A 20,334-nucleotide genomic window follows, 5' to 3' on the forward strand; every position below is an offset into this window, starting at 1 on the left:
GTGATCCCAGCGGGCAGTGCCCCGCTGATCCATGCTGCTGGTGATCCCTGTTGGGAAGTCACCTGCCTGCGAGGCTCCACCTCCTCCTGGCTCCCTGTGGGCACCCCCACACACCCACAGACCAACATCAGAAATCCACCGTGGAGAGTGGATGTGTTGACTTCTGGCCCCACAAAAATCTCACTTTTTCCATCTTCTGCTGTCATCAAGCAACACTGCATGGCCTTGGAGGTCGTCTGCAACATAAATCCGTCTTTTTCATTCTCTCTGGCCCATGGGCATCTTACACATCCAAAAGGGGATGGACTGGGGCAACACCCAAAATTTTGGAGACGCTGGGGTGGGAGTCCCTCGCATAAAGCTTCTTGCCACCACCCAAGCATGTGGATGCTCTGCTGGCAGGGACACGGAAATCCTTTTGTTTTGCTCTTGAAACAAAAAGGTTTCCCTTGCAAAGACCTGAAACTGGCCTGGAAATAAAGGTGTTGAACTCAGGCGTAGATGGAGACCCGTAGGACACAATGACCTGGGTGGGGACATGGGGACACATGGGGAGACATGGCCGTGGATGGGAATGTGGGGAACACGTGAACTGGGACATCATCAATGCCACCACCTGTGCCACCACAGTGCCATCAGCGCTGTCATCTCGGCCACGGCCAAACGCTGTCCAATGCAGTTCCTGCCACCCTGTCTCCACTGTCATCACCGCAGTGACCCGGCCCAATGTCACCCCCCTACCAGGGCAGGACGGGGACCTTGATCAGCTGGTGACAAGTGGCCCAGAAGCAAGTGACAGCCACCAGGGTGTGCCAAGGCCATCATGCTCTGGGGACCCCAACCACCCCTGGAGACAGGCTGGGCAAAGGCCAAGGCTCACTGTCACCTGCAGGGTCATGTGGCCCCATGCTGCGTGCCACCGCAGGCATCCTGATGGCAGCATGCCCACTCCTGTGGAAACATTGTCCCCTGATGAGTGTCCTGCTGGCATCCAGGTGTCCCCTCCCCTTCATATCTCCCTACTCCCCACTGTGCCTCACTCTGACCCCTCTGTGCATCCCTGTCCTGCCCCACGTGTCCCTGTCTCCCATCTGAGTCCCTGTCCCCATCTCCCCTATGTGTCCCTGTCCCCTTCTGTGTGTCCCCCTCGGGATTCTGGGGACCCAAAAATTTGAACACCCCCCCCACCTGAGGATCCTAATCCGCTCCGCTCCACCCTCAGCTTTTCCAGGGGATTTTGGGGACTCTAAATTTCCCCTTCTCCTCACGTCAGGATTCCAAACCTGACCCTTTCCCACTCCACGCCGCTCTGGGACCCCAGATCTTCCCCTCACCAAGTGGCCAGCACAAGCTCCGAGCTCCAGCACTGGGCACCACAACCCCCCGCACCAGACTCCAAGCTCCAGGACTCAGTACCAGGAACCCACCAACCACCGCCTCAAGAGGCTCCAAGCTCTGATACTGAGCATCTGGAACCCCCCTCAGACCTAGTGGAGACCTCTTGGGTTCACTCCAAGCATCAACACTGGACCCTGGACTCACCAGGCACCCCTGGCCCGGGCTTTGCGCTCTGGTACTGAGCACCAAAGGCCTCCGGGATCTTCCCAGGACTCCCCCCACCACCCCGCCATCTGCCCCCCTGGGCCCTGAACCCTTCTTCCAGCTGGTATCCAGTCCTGAAGGGAGGTCTCCATGCCCACCCTCACCCCCAAATTCATCCCCGCTGAGGGGAATCATCAATCTGACTCCATGTTCTCAGAAGGCTAATTTATTATTTGATGCTCCAATCATGGATTAAAAAAATACTATACTAACCTGTAGTAAAAAATACAGAAAGGATACTTTCAGAATGCTAAAAAGATAACAATAAAAACTCGTGACTCTTTCAAGAGTGTCCACACAGCTTGGCTTTGATTGGCCAATGAGTGAAAACACTCCCACCAGAAACCAATGAAACAATCACCTGTTGGTCAACCATCTCCAAACACATTCCACATGAGCAAAAGAGAGGAGAAGCAAATGAGATCATTATTGTTTTCCTTTTTCTCTGAGGCTTCTCAGCTGCCCAGGAGAAAAATCCTGGCTGAAGGGATTTTTCAGAAAATGCAAATGCCACAGCAAGACTCCAGGAGGCTCTTCAAATGCGCTTTATTCCATTCAAGACTGTACAGCAGTCCGGCCTCGTGGGTGACACAGCCTGTGTCTACAGCTGTCAGCTCCAGCTGGAGTCCAGCCTGAAGACCCTTGAATTTTGCGTACAATGCATTCTATACTTTTCCCTGATGAGCATCTTAATCCATAAGAACCAATCGATACCTTCACTTTTATCTCTAGCCTATCCTAACTACTATCATTACCATATTCATGTTACTATCCTCCAATCACTAGAAGTTAGTATGTTACAGTTGAGGCTAGAAGTTTTTCAGCTTTCTTGCAGTGGAAAATTCTGAGACCTTTTCTCTCCTTGCAAATCGGCTGTCTTGTTGGACCGTGGAATCCTTCTGCTTGGTAAAACATCTTCTTCTTTCAGGTGGCTTTATCCTTTCCTCTGAGCCATAAAAACCCCTTCTAACTAACATAGCCTTTGCCTTCTCAGTTATCCAGCAAGACTGGCTCAGCACTTTTCTTCTACATCCAAACTTGCTTTCAACCCTACTCCTTCTTCAGATTCTACATTCAAAAATCTTTCTGCCAAGCATCCATATCTGTGAGACTTTCTTGTCAAACGTTCATCCATCCCAACACTAGATGCTGGTTTTTGCCCCTTCCCCAACCTCTTTCACACAATCCCCCACCAATCCCCAGCCCCTGCTCAGTCTGTTCTAGGATGCTGTCCTTCCTTTTCCCCAATTTTCTAACCTTTCCCACCCCAGACTGTGGCTCTGCCAGCTATCAGTGAGAAAAGCTCTGCTTGGCTGAAAATTCTTTAGTGACTTTTCTGACTGGCTGAGGAAAGGCCCAGGCATTGAGACAGGGAGTGATCCTGCCCTGATCACCAGCACAGGAAAAAACCCCAGCCTGGGGACTGCATTTATTACCAACAACATCAGAGCAGGTGAATAAGGAGTGAAAGAAATCTCTCCAACACCTTCCCCCCACCCAGTGGGGATCATCTGGAGGAATGTGGGTCACCAGCTCTCTGCCCAATGTGGGTCACTGTGGATCATCCAACATGGATCCTCCAGTGGGGGATGAAGTTGCAGCAGTGGAAGCTCTTCCCGAGGTTGAAGCACTGGAAGAGCTTCCCTTATTGGTGGCTCTCTTGGTGTCTGCTCAAGTTAGAGCTCTGTGAGAAACTCTTGCCACACTGCTCACACTCGTAGGGCCTCTCCCCAGTGTGAATGCACCGATGCCTCATAAGCTTGGAGTTGTGGGTGAAGCCCTTGCCACAGTCGGGGCAACGGAAGGGCCTCTCCCCAGTATGGATCATCCGGTGGGAGGCCAAGTTGAAGCTCTGTCTGAAGCTCATCCCACGTTCCTCACACTTGTAGGGCTTCTCCCCTCCAAGTGTGGATGTGCCGGTGCCTGATGAGGTGGTAGCCCTTTGATTGAAGCCCTTGCCGCAGTCAGGGCAGCTGAAGGCTCGCTCCCCTGTGTGTGTCCGCTGATGTATGAGGAGATTGGTGCTGCTTTGAAACCTCTTCCCACAGTCAGGGCAATCATAGGTCCTCTCCACGGTGTGGATCCTCTGGTGCTCAACTAGTCATGAGCTCTGGCTGAAGCTCTTCCCACATTCCAGGCACTTGTAGGGCCTCTCTCCAGTGTGCACACAATGGTGAATGAAGAGATTGGAAGTGTGCCTGAAGCTCTTCCCACACTCCAGGCACTTGTAGGGCCCCTCCCTGATGTGAAGCTGCTGCTGCTGCTATCTCCCCTGAGGGAGGATGGCTTCTGGCAGAGATAAAGAAAACTGCCCAATTATCAGCACTTGTAGGGCCCCTCCCTGGTGTGAAGCTGTTGATGATATCTGCCCAGAGGGAGGATGGCTTCTGGCAGAGATAAAGCAAACTGCCCAATTATCATCTGCTAATGGGCCATTGAGCCTCCCTGCATGGCTGATAAAAATGACATCATCCCATTGTGAGAAGCTCTGCCCAGAGGGAGGAGCCAAGCATTCCTGCCTGGATATAAGCTGAGATTTGGAACACCCCAGTCAGGCTTTTCCCACGGGATTCCCAGAGGAGCAGCTTTGCTTCTGCACTGGCTTCCCAGAGGAAGGCTACACCTAGCTACACCACCAGTGGACCTTTGGAGGAAAACTAGACCCTTCTGCAGGATCATTGCTTCAAGAGAAGCACATCTGTCCCTCCAGGAGGACTGCAGCCACCATTTCACCGGACTGCTACAAACACCCTGACTAACAGGGTGTCAGGTTGGATTCTGACCCTGTCAGAGGTTGTTTTCTACTACTACATTTTAATTTCATTTTTCCTAGCAAAGAGCTGTTACTCCTACTCCTATATCTTTCCCTGAGAGCTCCTTAATTTCAAAATTCGAATAATTCAGAGGGAGGGGGTTTACATTTTTGATTTTAAGGGAGGCTCCTCCTGCCTTAGCAGACACTTGTCTTTTCAAAGCAAGAGAGGCGAGGCAGCAGGACCATCAAACCCTAGGCGCTCATCCCTAGTTTCTCCCCAAAGCAGGATTTCCCATTCGCAAACCTTGGCCTGATGCAGGAGGAAAAGGCCGTGAGGAAGAGGAAGATGGCCTGGGAGGCCCAGGTAGGTGAGGAGGAAGTCACTGTCCCTTTCCCCCTCTCTCCTGCTCCTTCTCCTAGCCCAGCATGGCCCACGGCTGCAGGGCAACCTTGCTGCCAAGGCCGTCCTGCCAGGGATGCGCTGGGGGGATCTCCTTGTCCTTCCCTGTGGCACGGAGGCAAATCCCATCCTCTCCTTGTCCTTCCTCCGCCAGGCAGCGAGCCGAGGAGGGAGACCAGGCAGGACAAATCCCTGCAGCAGAACCTGGTGGAAGAGGCCGTTGTCAGCAGCTCCACGGCACAGGAATCCGATGGGGAGGAAAATCCCCGGAGATCCCGCATCAGGAGGGGCTGCAAACGCAGATCACGGGGATGCGAGGAGGAAAGACCCACCCTGGGCCGGGGAGGTGGCCGGAGCTCGGAGCTGGGGCTCCATGAGCAGCTCCAGGATGGGGAGAAGCCCCACAAGTGCTGGGAATGTGGCAAGAGCTTCAGCCAGAGAGTCGACTTGACCTGCCACATGAGAATCCACATGGGGGAGAAGCGCTACGTATGTGACCAGTGTGGGAAGAGCTTCAGCCACAGCTCCAACTTGGTTGTCCACCTGAAGAGCCACAGCGGGGAGAGGCCCTATGAGTGTGCGGAGTGTGGCAAGAGCTTCAGCCGGACATTCTGCCTGATTGTCCACCTGAAGAGCCACAGCAGGGAGAGGCCCTACGAGTGTGATCAATGCAGGAAGAGCTTTCAGACCAGCTCCAATCTCCTCAGGCACCAGCGCACTCACAAGGATGAGAAGCCCTTCCGCTGCCCTGACTGTGGGAAAGGCTTCAAGTACAACTTCAGCCTCATCAACCACCAGCACACCCACACCCGGCTGAGGCCCTATGAGTGTCCTGAGTGTGGCAAGAGCTTCAGCCAGAGCTCCTACCTAATCTGCCACAGGAGACTCCACAGCGGTGAACGTCCCTATGAGTGTGGGCAGTGTGGGAGAAGCTTCTGCCAGCGCTCCCACCTGATCTACCACCTGAGGAGCCACACCGGCGAGAAACCCTACCAGTGTGATCAATGCAGCAAGAGGTTTCAGAGCAGCTCTCATCTTCTCAGACACCAGCGGATTCACGTGGAGGAGCGGCCCTTTCTCTGCCCCGACTGCGGCAAGGGCTTCAAGCACAACTCCAGCCTCGTCACCCACCGCCGCATCCACACTGGGGAGAGGCCCTTCCAGTGTCCAGAATGTGGGAAGAGCTTCTCACAGAGCTCTACCTTGACCAGACACCAACAGACCCACCGCTAAGGGAAGCCCTGCAAGTGCCCGCCTGCTGCAAGAGTTTCATGCGCTGCTCCAGCTCCATTCCCCATGGCTTCCGCACCGTGTGATCCCCAGTGATCCCAGCGGGCAGTGCCCCGCTGATCCATGCTGCTGGTGATCCCTGTTGGGAAGTCACCTGCCTGCGAGGCTCCACCTCCTCCTGGCTCCCTGTGGGCACCCCCACACACCCACAGACCAACATCAGAAATCCACCGTGGAGAGTGGATGTGTTGACTTCTGGCCCCACAAAAATCTCACTTTTTCCATCTTCTGCTGTCATCAAGCAACACTGCATGGCCTTGGAGGTCGTCTGCAACATAAATCCGTCTTTTTCATTCTCTCTGGCCCATGGGCATCTTACACATCCAAAAGGGGATGGACTGGGGCAACACCCAAAATTTTGGAGACGCTGGGGTGGGAGTCCCTCGCATAAAGCTTCTTGCCACCACCCAAGCATGTGGATGCTCTGCTGGCAGGGACACGGAAATCCTTTTGTTTTGCTCTTGAAACAAAAAGGTTTCCCTTGCAAAGACCTGAAACTGGCCTGGAAATAAAGGTGTTGAACTCAGGCGTAGATGGAGACCCGTAGGACACAATGACCTGGGTGGGGACATGGGGACACATGGGGAGACATGGCCGTGGATGGGAATGTGGGGAACACGTGAACTGGGACATCATCAATGCCACCACCTGTGCCACCACAGTGCCATCAGCGCTGTCATCTCGGCCACGGCCAAACGCTGTCCAATGCAGTTCCTGCCACCCTGTCTCCACTGTCATCACCGCAGTGTCCCGGCCCAATGTCACCCCCCTACCAGGGCAGGACGGGGACCTCGATCAGCTGGTGACAAGCGGCCCAGAAGCAAGTGACAGCCACCAGGGTGTGCCAAGGCCATCATGCTCTGGGGACCCCAACCACCCCTGGAGACAGGCTGGGCAAAGGCCAAGGCTCACTGTCACCTGCAGGGTCATGTGGCCCCATGCTGCGTGCCACCGCAGGCATCCTGGTGGCAGCATCCCCACACCTGTGGAAACATTGTCCCCTGATGAGTGTCCTGCTGGCACCCAGGTGTCCCCTCCCATTCATATCTCCCTACTCCCCACTGTGCCTTACTCTGACCCCTCTGTGCATCCCTTTCCTGCCCCACGTGTCCCTGTCTCCCATCTGAGTCCCTGTCCCCATCTCCCCTATGTGTCCCTGTCCCCTTCTGTGTGTCCCCCTCGGGATTCTGGGGACCCAAAAATTTGAACACCCCCCCCACCTGAGGATCCTAATCCGCTCCACTCCACCCTCAGCTTTTCCAGGGGATTTTGGGGACTCTAAATTTCCCCTTCTCCTCACGTCAGGATTCCAAACCTGACCCTTTCCCACTCCACGCCGCTCTGGGACCCCAGATCTTCCCCTCACCAAGTGGCCAGCACAAGCTCCGAGCTCCAGCACTGGGCACCACAACCCCCCGCACCAGACTCCAAGCTCCAGGACTCAGTACCAGGAACCCACCAACCACCGCCTCAAGAGGCTCCAAGCTCTGATACTGAGCATCTGGAACCCCCCTCAGACCTAGTGGAGACCTCTTGGGTTCACTCCAAGCATCAACACTGGACCCTAGACTCACCAGGCACCCCTGGCCCGGGCTTTGCGCTCTGGTACTGAGCACCAAAGGCCTCCGGGATCTTCCCAGGACTCCCCCCACCACCCCGCCATCTGCCCCCCTGGGCCCTGAACCCTTCTTCCAGCTGGTATCCAGTCCTGAAGGGAGGTCTCCATGCCCACCCTCACCCCCAAATTCATCCCCGCTGAGGGGAATCATCAATCTGACTCCATGTTCTCAGAAGGCTAATTTATTATTTGATGCTCCAATCATGGATTAAAAAAATACTATACTAACCTGTAGTAAAAAATACAGAAAGGATACTTTCAGAATGCTAAAAAGATAACAATAAAAACTCGTGACTCTTTCAAGAGTGTCCACACAGCTTGGCTTTGATTGGCCAATGAGTGAAAACACTCCCACCAGAAACCAATGAAACAATCACCTGTTGGTCAACCATCTCCAAACACATTCCACATGAGCAAAAGAGAGGAGAAGCAAATGAGATCATTATTGTTTTCCTTTTTCTCTGAGGCTTCTCAGCTGCCCAGGAGAAAAATCCTGGCTGAAGGGATTTTTCAGAAAATGCAAATGCCACAGCAAGACTCCAGGAGGCTCTTCAAATGCGCTTTATTCCATTCAAGACTGTACAGCAGTCCGGCCTCGTGGGTGACACAGCCTGTGTCTACAGCTGTCAGCTCCAGCTGGAGTCCAGCCTGAAGACCCTTGAATTTTGCTTACAATGCATTCTATACTTTTCCCTGCTGAGCATCTTAATCCATAAGAACCAATCTATACCTTCACTTTTATCTCTAGCCTATCCTAACTACTATCATTACCATATTCATGTTACTATTCTCCAATCACTAGAAGTTAGTATGTTACAGTTGAGGCTAGAAGTTTTTCAGCTTTCTTGCAGTGGAAAATTCTGAGACCTTTTCTCTCCTTGCAAATCGGCTGTCTTGTTGGACCGTGGAATCCTTCTGCTTGGTAAAACATCTTCTTCTTTCAGGTGGCTTCATCCTTTCCTCTGAGCCATAAAAACCCCTTCTAACTAACATAGCCTTTGCCTTCTCAGTTATCCAGCAAGACTGGCTCAGCACTTTTCTTCTACATCCAAACTTGCTTTCAACCCTACTCCTTCTTCAGATTCTACATTCAAAAATCTTTCTGCCAAGCATCCATATCTGTGAGACTTTCTTGTCAAACGTTCATCCATCCCAACACTAGATGCTGGTTTTTGCCCCTTCCCCAACCTCTTTCACACAATCCCCCACCAATCCCCAGCCCCTGCTCAGTCTGTTCTAGGATGCTGTCCTTCCTTTTCCCCAATTTTCTAACCTTTCCCACCCCAGACTGTGGCTCTGCCAGCTATCAGTGAGAAAAGCTCTGCTTGGCTGAAAATTCTTTAGTGACTTTTCTGACTGGCTGAGGAAAGGCCCAGGCATTGAGACAGGGAGTGATCCTGCCCTGATCACCAGCACAGGAAAAAACCCCAGCCTGGGGACTGCATTTATTACCAACAACATCAGAGCAGGTGAATAAGGAGTGAAAGAAATCTCTCCAACACCTTCCCCCCACCCAGTGGGGATCATCTGGAGGAATGTGGGTCACCAGCTCTCTGCCCAATGTGGGTCACTGTGGATCATCCAACATGGATCCTCCAGTGGGGGATGAAGTTGCAGCAGTGGAAGCTCTTCCCGAGGTTGAAGCACTGGAAGAGCTTCCCTTATTGGTGGCTCTCTTGGTGTCTGCTCAAGTTAGAGCTCTGTGAGAAACTCTTGCCACACTGCTCACACTCGTAGGGCCTCTCCCCAGTGTGAATGCGCCGATGCCTCATAAGCTTGGAGTTGTGGGTGAAGCCCTTGCCACAGTCGGGGCAACGGAAGGGCCTCTCCCCAGTATGGATCATCCGGTGGGAGGCCAAGTTGAAGCTCTGTCTGAAGCTCATCCCACGTTCCTCACACTTGTAGGGCTTCTCCCCTACAAGTGTGGATGTGCCGGTGCCTGATGAGGTGGTAGCCCTTTGATTGAAGCCCTTGCCGCAGTCAGGGCAGCTGAAGGCTCGCTCCCCTGTGTGTGTCCGCTGATGTATGAGGAGATTGGTGCTGCTTTGAAACCTCTTCCCACAGTCAGGGCAATCATAGGTCCTCTCCACGGTGTGGATCCTCTGGTGCTCAACTAGTCATGAGCTCTGGCTGAAGCTCTTCCCACATTCCAGGCACTTGTAGGGCCTCTCTCCAGTGTGCACACAATGGTGAATGAAGAGATTGGAAGTGTGCCTGAAGCTCTTCCCACACTCCAGGCACTTGTAGGGCCCCTCCCTGATGTGAAGCTGCTGCTGCTGCTATCTCCCCTGAGGGAGGATGGCTTCTGGCAGAGATAAAGAAAACTGCCCAATTATCAGCACTTGTAGGGCCCCTCCCTGGTGTGAAGCTGTTGATGATATCTGCCCAGAGGGAGGATGGCTTCTGGCAGAGATAAAGAAAACTGCCCAATTATCATCTGCTAATGGGCCATTGAGCCTCCCTGCATGGCTGATAAAAATGACATCATCCCATTGTGAGAAGCTCTGCCCAGAGGGAGGAGCCAAGCATTCCTGCCTGGATATAAGCTGAGATTTGGAACACCCCAGTCAGGCTTTTCCCACGGGATTCCCAGAGGAGCAGCTTTGCTTCTGCACTGGCTTCCCAGAGGAAGGCTACACCTAGCTACACCACCAGTGGACCTTTGGAGGAAAACTAGACCCTTCTGCAGGATCATTGCTTCAAGAGAAGCACATCTGTCCCTCCAGGAGGACTGCAGCCACCATTTCACCGGACTGCTACAAACACCCTGACTAACAGGGTGTCAGGTTGGATTCTGACCCTGTCAGAGGTTGTTTTCTACTACTACATTTTAATTTCATTTTTCCTAGCAAAGAGCTGTTACTCCTACTCCTATATCTTTCCCTGAGAGCTCCTTAATTTCAAAATTCGAATAATTCAGAGGGAGGGGGTTTACATTTTTGATTTTAAGGGAGGCTCCTCCTGCCTTAGCAGACACTTGTCTTTTCAAAGCAAGAGAGGCGAGGCAGCAGGACCATCAAACCCTAGGCGCTCATCCCTAGTTTCTCCCCAAAGCAGGATTTCCCATTCGCAAACCTTGGCCTGATGCAGGAGGAAAAGGCCGTGAGGAAGAGGAAGATGGCCTGGGAGGCCCAGGTAGGTGAGGAGGAAGTCACTGTCCCTTTCCCCCTCTCTCCTGCTCCTTCTCCTAGCCCAGCATGGCCCACGGCTGCAGGGCAACCTTGCTGCCAAGGCCGTCCTGCCAGGGATGCGCTGGGGGGATCTCCTTGTCCTTCCCTGTGGCACGGAGGCAAATCCCATCCTCTCCTTGTCCTTCCTCCGCCAGGCAGCGAGCCGAGGAGGGAGACCAGGCAGGACAAATCCCTGCAGCAGAACCTGGTGGAAGAGGCCGTTGTCAGCAGCTCCACGGCACAGGAATCCGATGGGGAGGAAAATCCCCGGAGATCCCGCATCAGGAGGGGCTGCAAACGCAGATCACGGGGATGCGAGGAGGAAAGACCCACCCTGGGCCGGGGAGGTGGCCGGAGCTCGGAGCTGGGGCTCCATGAGCAGCTCCAGGATGGGGAGAAGCCCCACAAGTGCTGGGAATGTGGCAAGAGCTTCAGCCAGAGAGTCGACTTGACCTGCCACATGAGAATCCACATGGGGGAGAAGCGCTACGTATGTGACCAGTGTGGGAAGAGCTTCAGCCACAGCTCCAACTTGGTTGTCCACCTGAAGAGCCACAGCGGGGAGAGGCCCTATGAGTGTGCGGAGTGTGGCAAGAGCTTCAGCCGGACATTCTGCCTGATTGTCCACCTGAAGAGCCACAGCAGGGAGAGGCCCTACGAGTGTGATCAATGCAGGAAGAGCTTTCAGACCAGCTCCAATCTCCTCAGGCACCAGCGCACTCACAAGGATGAGAAGCCCTTCCGCTGCCCTGACTGTGGGAAAGGCTTCAAGTACAACTTCAGCCTCATCAACCACCAGCACACCCACACCCGGCTGAGGCCCTATGAGTGTCCTGAGTGTGGCAAGAGCTTCAGCCAGAGCTCCTACCTAATCTGCCACAGGAGACTCCACAGCGGTGAACGTCCCTATGAGTGTGGGCAGTGTGGGAGAAGCTTCTGCCAGCGCTCCCACCTGATCTACCACCTGAGGAGCCACACCGGCGAGAAACCCTACCAGTGTGATCAATGCAGCAAGAGGTTTCAGAGCAGCTCTCATCTTCTCAGACACCAGCGGATTCACGTGGAGGAGCGGCCCTTTCTCTGCCCCGACTGCGGCAAGGGCTTCAAGCACAACTCCAGCCTCGTCACCCACCGCCGCATCCACACTGGGGAGAGGCCCTTCCAGTGTCCAGAATGTGGGAAGAGCTTCTCACAGAGCTCTACCTTGACCAGACACCAACAGACCCACCGCTAAGGGAAGCCCTGCAAGTGCCCGCCTGCTGCAAGAGTTTCATGCGCTGCTCCAGCTCCATTCCCCATGGCTTCCGCACCGTGTGATCCCCAGTGATCCCAGCGGGCAGTGCCCCGCTGATCCATGCTGCTGGTGATCCCTGTTGGGAAGTCACCTGCCTGCGAGGCTCCACCTCCTCCTGGCTCCCTGTGGGCACCCCCACACACCCACAGACCAACATCAGAAATCCACCGTGGAGAGTGGATGTGTTGACTTCTGGCCCCACAAAAATATCACTTTTTCCATCTTCTGCTGTCATCAAGCAACACTGCATGGCCTTGGAGGTCGTCTGCAACATAAATCCGTCTTTTTCATTCTCTCTGGCCCATGGGCATCTTACACATCCAAAAGGGGATGGACTGGGGCAACACCCAAAATTTTGGAGACGCTGGGGTGGAAGTCCCTCGCATAAAGCTTCTTGCCACCACCCAAGCATGTGGATGCTCTGCTGGCAGGGACACGGAAATCCTTTTGTTTTGCTCTTGAAACAAAAAGGTTTCCCTTGCAAAGACCTGAAACTGGCCTGGAAATAAAGGTGTTGAACTCAGGCGTAGATGGAGACCTGTAGGACACAATGACCTGGGTGGGGACATGGGGACACATGGGGAGACATGGCCGTGGATGGGAATGTGGGGAACACGTGAACTGGGACATCATCAATGCCACCACCTGTGCCACCACAGTGCCATCAGCGCTGTCATCTCGGCCACGGCCAAACACTGTCCAATGCAGTTCCTGCCACCCTGTCTCCACTGTCATCACCGCAGTGTCCCGGCCCAATGTCACCCCCCTACCAGGGCAGGACGGGGACCTCGATCAGCTGGTGACAAGTGGCCCAGAAGCAAGTGACAGCCACCAGGTGTGCCAAGGCCATCATGCTCTGGGGACCCCAACCACCCCTGGAGACAGGCTGGGCAAAGGCCAAGGCTCACTGTCACCTGCAGGGTCATGTGGCCCCATGCTGCGTGCCACCACAGGCATCCTGATGGCAGCATCCCCACACCTGTGGAAACATTGTCCCCTGATGAGTGTCCTGCTGGCACCCAGGTGTCCCCTCCCCTTCATAACTCCCTACTCCCCACTGTGCCTCACTCTGACCCCTCTGTGCATCCCTGTCCTGCCCCACGTGTCCCTGTCTCCCATCTGAGTCCCTGTCCCCATCTCCCCTATGTGTCCCTGTCCCCTTCTGTGTGTCCCCCTTGGGATTCTGGGGACCCAAAAATTTGAACACCCCCCCCCACCTGAGGATCCTAATCCGCTCCGCTCCACCCTCAGCTTTTCCAGGGGATTTTGGGGACTCTAAATTTCCCCTTCTCCTCACGTCAGGATTCCAAACCTGACCCTTTCCCACTCCACGCCGCTCTGGGACCCCACATCTTCCCCTCACCAAGTGGCCAGCACAAGCTCCGAGCTCCAGCACTGGACACCACAACCCCCCGCACCAGACTCCAAGCTCCAGGACTCAGTATCAGCAACCCACCAACCACTCCCACAAGAGGCTCCAAGCTCTGATACTGAGCATCTGGAACCACTCTCAGACCTACTGGAGACCTCTTGGGTTCACTCCAAGCGTCAACACTGGACCCTAGACTCACCAGGCACCCCTGGCTCGGGCTTTGCGCTCTGGTACTGAGCACCAAAGGCCTCCGGGATCTTCCCAGGACTCCCCCGACCACCCTGCCATCTGCCCCCCTGGGTCCTGAACCCTTCTTCCAGCTGGTATCCTGTCCTGAAGGGAGGTGTCCATGCCCACCCTCACCCCCAAATTCACCCCGCTGAGGGGAATCATCAATCTGACTCCATGTTCTCAGAAGGCTAATTTATTATTTGATGCTACAATCATGGATTAAAAAATACTATACTAACCTGTAGTAAAAAATACAGAAAGGATACTTTCAGAATGCTAAAAAGATAACAATAAAAACTCGTGACTCTTTCAAGAGTGTCCACACAGCTTGGCTTTGATTGGCCAATGAGTGAAAACACTCCCACCAGAAACCAATGAAACAATCACCTGTTGGTCAACCATCTCCAAACACATTCCACATGAGCAAAAGAGAGGAGAAGCAAATGAGATCATTATTGTTTTCCTTTTTCTCTGAGGCTTCTCAGCTGCCCAGGAGAAAAATCCTGGCTGAAGGGATTTTTCAGAAAATGCAAATGCCACAGCAAGACTCCAGGAGGCTCTTCAAATGCGCTTTATTCCATTCAAGACTGTACAGCAGTCCGGCCTCGTGGGTGACACAGCCTGTGTCTACAGCTGTCAGCTCCAGCTGGAGTCCAGCCTGAAGACCCTTGAAATTTGTTTACAATGAATTCTACACTTTTCCCTGCTGAGCATCTTAATCCATAAGAACCAATCTATACCTTCACTTTTATCTCTAGCCTATCCTAACTACTATCATTACCATATTCATGTTACTATTTTCCAATCACTAGAAGTTAGTATGTTACAGTTGAGGCTAGAAGTTTTTCAGCTTTCTTGCAGTGGAAAATTCTGAGACCTTTTCTCTCCTTGCAAATCGGCTGTCTTGTTGGACCGTGGAATCCTTCTGCTTGGTAAAACATCTTCTTCTTTCAGGTGGCTTTATCCTTTCCTCTGAGCCATAAAAACCCCTTCTAACTAACATGGCCTTTGCCTTCTCAGTTATCCAGCAAGACTGGCTCAGCACTTTTCTTCTACATCCAAACTTGCTTTCAACCCTACTCCTTCTTCAGATTCTACATTCAAAAATCTTTCTGCCAAGCATCCATATCTGTGAGACTTTCTTGTCAAACGTTCATCCATCCCAACACTAGATGCTGGTTTTTGCCCCTTCCCCAACCTCTTTCACACAATCCCCCACCAATCCCCAGCCCCTGCTCAGTCTGTTCTAGGATGCTGTCCTTCCTTTTCCCCAATTTTCTAACCTTTCCCACCCCAGACTGTGGCTCTGCCAGCTATCAGTGAGAAAAGCTCTGCTTGGCTGAAAATTCTTTAGTGACTTTGCTGACTGGCTGAGGAAAGGCCCAGGCATTGAGACAGGGAGAGATCCTGCCCTGATCACCAGCACAGGAAAAAACCCCAGCCTGGGGACTGCATTTATTACCAACAACATCAGAGCAGGTGAATAAGGAGTGAAAGAAATCTCTCCAACACCTTCCCCCCACCCAGTGGGGATCATCTGGAGGAATGTGGGTCATCAGCTCTCTGCCCAATGTGGGTCACTGTGGATCATCCAACATGGATCCTCCAGTGGGGGATGAAGTTGCAGCAGTGGAAGCTCTTCCCGAGGTTGAAGCACTGGAAGAGCTTCCCTTATTGGTGGCTCTCTTGGTGTCTGCTCAAGTTAGAGCTCTGTGAGAAGCTCTTGCCACACTGCTCACACTCGTAGGGCCTCTCCCCAGTGTGGATGCCCCAGTGCCTCATGAGCTTGGAGTTGTGGGTGAAGCCCTTGCCACAGTCGGGGCAACGGAAGGGCCTCTCCCCAGTATGGATCATCCGGTGGGAGGCCAAGTTGAAGCTCTGTCTGAAGTTCATGCCACATTCCTCACACTTGTAGGGCTTCTCCCCTACAAGTGTGGATGTGCCGGTGCCTGATGAGGTGGTAGCCCTTTGATTGAAGCCCTTGCCGCAGTCAGGGCAGCTGAAGACTCGCTCCCCTGTGTGTGTCCGCTGATGTATGAGGAGATTGGTGCTGCTTTGAAACCTCTTCCCACAGTCAGGGCAATCATAGGTCCTCTCCACGGTGTGGATCCTCTGGTGCTCAACTAGTCATAAGCTCTGGCTGAACCTCTTCCCACACTCCAGGCACTTGTAGGGCCTCTCTCCAGTGTGCACACAATGGTGAATGAAGAGATTGGAAGTGTGCCTGAAGCTCTTCCCACACTCCAGGCACTTGTAGGGCCCCTCCCTGGTGTGAAGCTGTTGATGATATCTGCCCAGAGGGAGGATGGCTTCTGGCAGAGATAAAGCAAACTGCCCAATTATCATCTGCTAATGGGCCATTGAGCCTCACTGCATGGCTGATAAAAATGACATCATCCCATTGTGAGAAGCTCTGCCCAGAGGGAGGAGCCAAGCATTCCTGCCTGGATATAAGCTGAGATTTGGAACACCCCAGTCAGGCTGCTTTTCCCACGGGATTCCCAGAGGATCAGCTTTGCTTCTGCACTGGCTTCCCAGAGGAAGGCTACACCTAGCTACACCACCAGTGGACCTTTGGAGGAAAACTAGACCCTTCTGCAGGATCATTGCTTCAAGAGAAGCACATCTGTCCCTCCAGGAGGACTGCAGCCACCATTTCACCGGACTGCTACAAACACCCTGACTAACAGGGTGTCAGGTTGGATTCTGACTCTGTCAGAGCTTGTTTTCTACTACTACATTTTAATTTCATTTTTCCTAGCAAAGAGCTGTTACTCCTACTCCTATATCATTCCCTGAGAGCTCCTTAATTTCAAAATTTGAATAATTCAGAGGGAGGGGGTTTACATTTTTGATTTTAAGGGAGGCTCCTCCTGCCTTAGCAGACACTTGTCTTTTCAAAGCAAGAGAGGCAGCAGGACCATCAAACCCTAGGCGCTCATCCCTAGTTTCTCCCCAAAGCAGGATTTCCCATTCGCAAACCTTGGCCTGATGCAGGAGGAAAAGGCCGTGAGGAAGAGGAAGATGGCCTGGGAGGCCCAGGTAGGTGAGGAGGAAGTCACTGTCCCTTTCCCCCTCTCTCCTGCTCCTTCTCCTAGCCCAGCATGGCCCACGGCTGCAGGGCAACCTCGCTGCCAAGGCCGTCCTGCCGGGGATGCGCTGGGGGGATCTCCTTGTCCTTCCCTGTGGCACGGAGGCAAATCCCATCCTCTCCTTGTCCTTCCTCCGCCAGGCAGCGAGCCGAGGAGGGAGACCAGGCAGGACAAATCCCTGCAGCAGAACCTGGTGGAAGAGGCCGTTTTCAGCAGCTCCACGGCACAGGAATCCGATGGTGAGGAAAATCCCCGGAGATCCCGCATCAGGAGGGGCTGCAAACGCAGATCACGGGGATGCGAGGAGGAAAGACCCACCCTGGGCCGGGGAGGTGGCCGGAGCTCAGAGCTGGGGCTCCATGAGCAGCTCCAGGATGGGGAGAAGCCCCACAAGTGCTGGGAATGTGGCAAGAGCTTCAGCCAGAGAGTCGACTTGACCTGCCACATGAGAATCCACATGGGGGAGAAGCGCTACGTATGTGACCAGTGTGGGAAGAGCTTCAGCCACAGCTCCAACTTGGTTGTCCACCTGAAGAGCCACAGCGGGGAGAGGCCCTATGAGTGTGCGGAGTGTGGCAAGAGCTTCAGCCGGACATTCTGCCTGATTGTCCACCTGAAGAGCCACAGCAGGGAGAGGCCCTACGAGTGTGATCAATGCAGGAAGAGCTTTCAGACCAGCTCCAATCTCCTCAGGCACCAGCGCACTCACAAGGATGAGAAGCCCTTCCGCTGCCCTGACTGTGGGAAAGGCTTCAAGTACAACTTCAGCCTCATCAACCACCAGCACACCCACACCCGGCTGAGGCCCTATGAGTGTCCTGAGTGTGGCAAGAGCTTCAGCCAGAGCTCCTACCTAATCTGCCACAGGAGACTCCACAGCGGTGAACGTCCCTATGAGTGTGGGCAGTGTGGGAGAAGCTTCTGCCAGCGCTCCCACCTGATCTACCACCTGAGGAGCCACACCGGCGAGAAACCCTACCAGTGTGATCAATGCAGCAAGAGGTTTCAGAGCAGCTCTCATCTTCTCAGACACCAGCGGATTCACGTGGAGGAGCGGCCCTTTCTCTGCCCCGACTGCGGCAAGGGCTTCAAGCACAACTCCAGCCTCGTCACCCACCGCCGCATCCACACTGGGGAGAGGCCCTTCCAGTGTCCAGAATGTGGGAAGAGCTTCTCACAGAGCTCTACCTTGACCAGACACCAACAGACCCACCGCTAAGGGAAGCCCTGCAAGTGCCCGCCTGCTGCAAGAGTTTCATGCGCTGCTCCAGCTCCATTCCCCATGGCTTCCGCACCGTGTGATCCCCAGTGATCCCAGCGGGCAGTGCCCCGCTGATCCATGCTGCTGGTGATCCCTGTTGGGAAGTCACCTGCCTGCGAGGCTCCACCTCCTCCTGGCTCCCTGTGGGCACCCCCACACACCCACAGACCAACATCAGAAATCCACCGTGGAGAGTGGATGTGTTGACTTCTGGCCCCACAAAAATCTCACTTTTTCCATCTTCTGCTGTCATCAAGCAACACTGCATGGCCTTGGAGGTCGTCTGCAACATAAATCCGTCTTTTTAATTCTCTCTGGCCCATGGGCATCTTACACATCCAAAAGGGGATGGACTGGGGCAACACCCAAAATTTTGGAGACGCTGGGGTGGAAGTCCCTCGCATAAAGCTTCTTGCCACCACCCAAGCATGTGGATGCTCTGCTGGCAGGGACACGGAAATCCTTTTGTTTTGCTCTTGAAACAAAAAGGTTTCCCTTGCAAAGACCTGAAACTGGCCTGGAAATAAAGGTGTTGAACTCAGGCGTAGATGGAGACCTGTAGGACACAATGACCTGGGTGGGGACATGGGGAGACATGGCCGTGGATGGGAATGTGGGGAACACGTGAACTGGGACATCATCAATGCCACCACCTGTGCCACCACAGTGCCATCAGCGCTGTCATCTCGGCCACGGCCAAACGCTGTCCAATGCAGTTCCTGCCACCCTGTCTCCACTGTCATCACCGCAGTGACCCGGCCCAATGTCACCCCCCTACCAGGGCAGGACGGGGACCTTGATCAGCTGGTGACAAGTGGCCCAGAAGCAAGTGACAGCCACCAGGGTGTGCCAAGGCCATCATGCTCTGGGGACCCCAACCACCCCTGGAGACAGGCTGGGCAAAGGCCAAGGCTCACTGTCACCTGCAGGGTCATGTGGCCCCATGCTGCGTGCCACCGCAGGCATCCTGATGGCAGCATGCCCACTCCTGTGGAAACATTGTCCCCTGATGAGTGTCCTGCTGGCATCCAGGTGTCCCCTCCCCTTCATATCTCCCTACTCCCCACTGTGCCTCACTCTGACCCCTCTGTGCATCCCTGTCCTGCCCCACGTGTCCCTGTCTCCCATCTGAGTCCCTGTCCCCATCTCCCCTATGTGTCCCTGTCCCCTTCTGTGTGTCCCCCTCGGGATTCTGGGGACCCAAAAATTTGAACACCCCCCCCCACCTGAGGATCCTCATCCGCTCCGCTCCACCCTCAGCTTTTCCAGGGGATTTTGGGGACTCTAAATTTCCCCTTCTCCTCACGTCAGGATTCCAAACCTGACCCTTTCCCACTCCACGCCGCTCTGGGACCCCACATCTTCCCCTCACCAAGTGGCCAGCACAAGCTCCGAGCTCCAGCACTGGACACCACAACCCCCCGCACCAGACTCCAAGCTCCAGGACTCAGTACCAGGAACCCACCAACCACCGCCTCAAGAGGCTCCAAGCTCTGATACTGAGCATCTGGAACCCCCCTCAGACCTAGTGGAGACCTCTTGGGTTCACTCCAAGCATCAACACTGGACCCTAGACTCACCAGGCACCCCTGGCCCGGGCTTTGCGCTCTGGTACTGAGCACCAAAGGCCTCCGGGATCTTCCCAGGACTCCCCCCACCACCCCGCCATCTGCCCCCCTGGGCCCTGAACCCTTCTTCCAGCTGGTATCCAGTCCTGAAGGGAGGTCTCCATGCCCACCCTCACCCCCAAATTCATCCCCGCTGAGGGGAATCATCAATCTGACTCCATGTTCTCAGAAGGCTAATTTATTATTTGATGCTACAATCATGGATTAAAAAATACTATACTAACCTGTAGTAAAAAATACAGAAAGGATACTTACAGAATGCTAAAAAGATAATAATAAAAACTCGTGACTCTTTCAAGAGTGTCCACACAGCTTGGCTTTGATTGGCCAATGAGTGAAAACACTCCCACCAGAAACCAATGAAACAATCACCTGTTGGTCAACCATCTCCAAACACATTCCACATGAGCAAAAGAGAGGAGAAGCAAATGAGATCATTATTGTTTTCCTTTTTCTCTGAGGCTTCTCAGCTTCCCAGGAGAAAATCCTGGCTGAAGGGATTTTTCAGAAAATGCCAATGCCACAGCAAGACTCCAGGAGGCTCTTCAAATGCGCTTTATTCCATTCAAGACTGTACAGCAGTCCGGCCTCGTGGGTGACACAGCCTGTGTCTACAGCTGT

At 53.9% G+C, this 20,334-nt stretch overlaps 1 protein-coding gene and 2 pseudogenes across 1 annotated transcript in view; 1 reads left to right on the plus strand and 2 right to left on the minus strand.

The window, feature by feature from the left end:
- Window positions 1-20,334, plus strand: part of LOC135292574 (uncharacterized) — a 98,206-nt gene that overhangs the window by 31,474 nt on the left and 46,398 nt on the right. The window contains exons 8-10 of the mRNA XM_064406739.1: window positions 5,145-5,984; window positions 11,224-12,063; window positions 17,198-18,037. Of these exons, the coding sequence (XP_064262809.1) occupies window positions 5,145-5,984; window positions 11,224-12,063; window positions 17,198-18,037 (2,520 nt within the window). The remainder of the gene's footprint in view (window positions 1-5,144; window positions 5,985-11,223; window positions 12,064-17,197; window positions 18,038-20,334) is intronic.
- LOC135292499 (zinc finger protein 239-like) lies at window positions 2,393-5,038 on the minus strand (annotated as a pseudogene).
- On the minus strand, window positions 15,315-16,078 carry LOC135292500 (zinc finger protein 239-like; annotated as a pseudogene).

Source organism: Passer domesticus, unplaced genomic scaffold (genome assembly GCF_036417665.1).
Source record: "Passer domesticus isolate bPasDom1 unplaced genomic scaffold, bPasDom1.hap1 HAP1_SCAFFOLD_37, whole genome shotgun sequence".
Lineage (NCBI taxonomy): Eukaryota > Metazoa > Chordata > Aves > Passeriformes > Passeridae > Passer > Passer domesticus.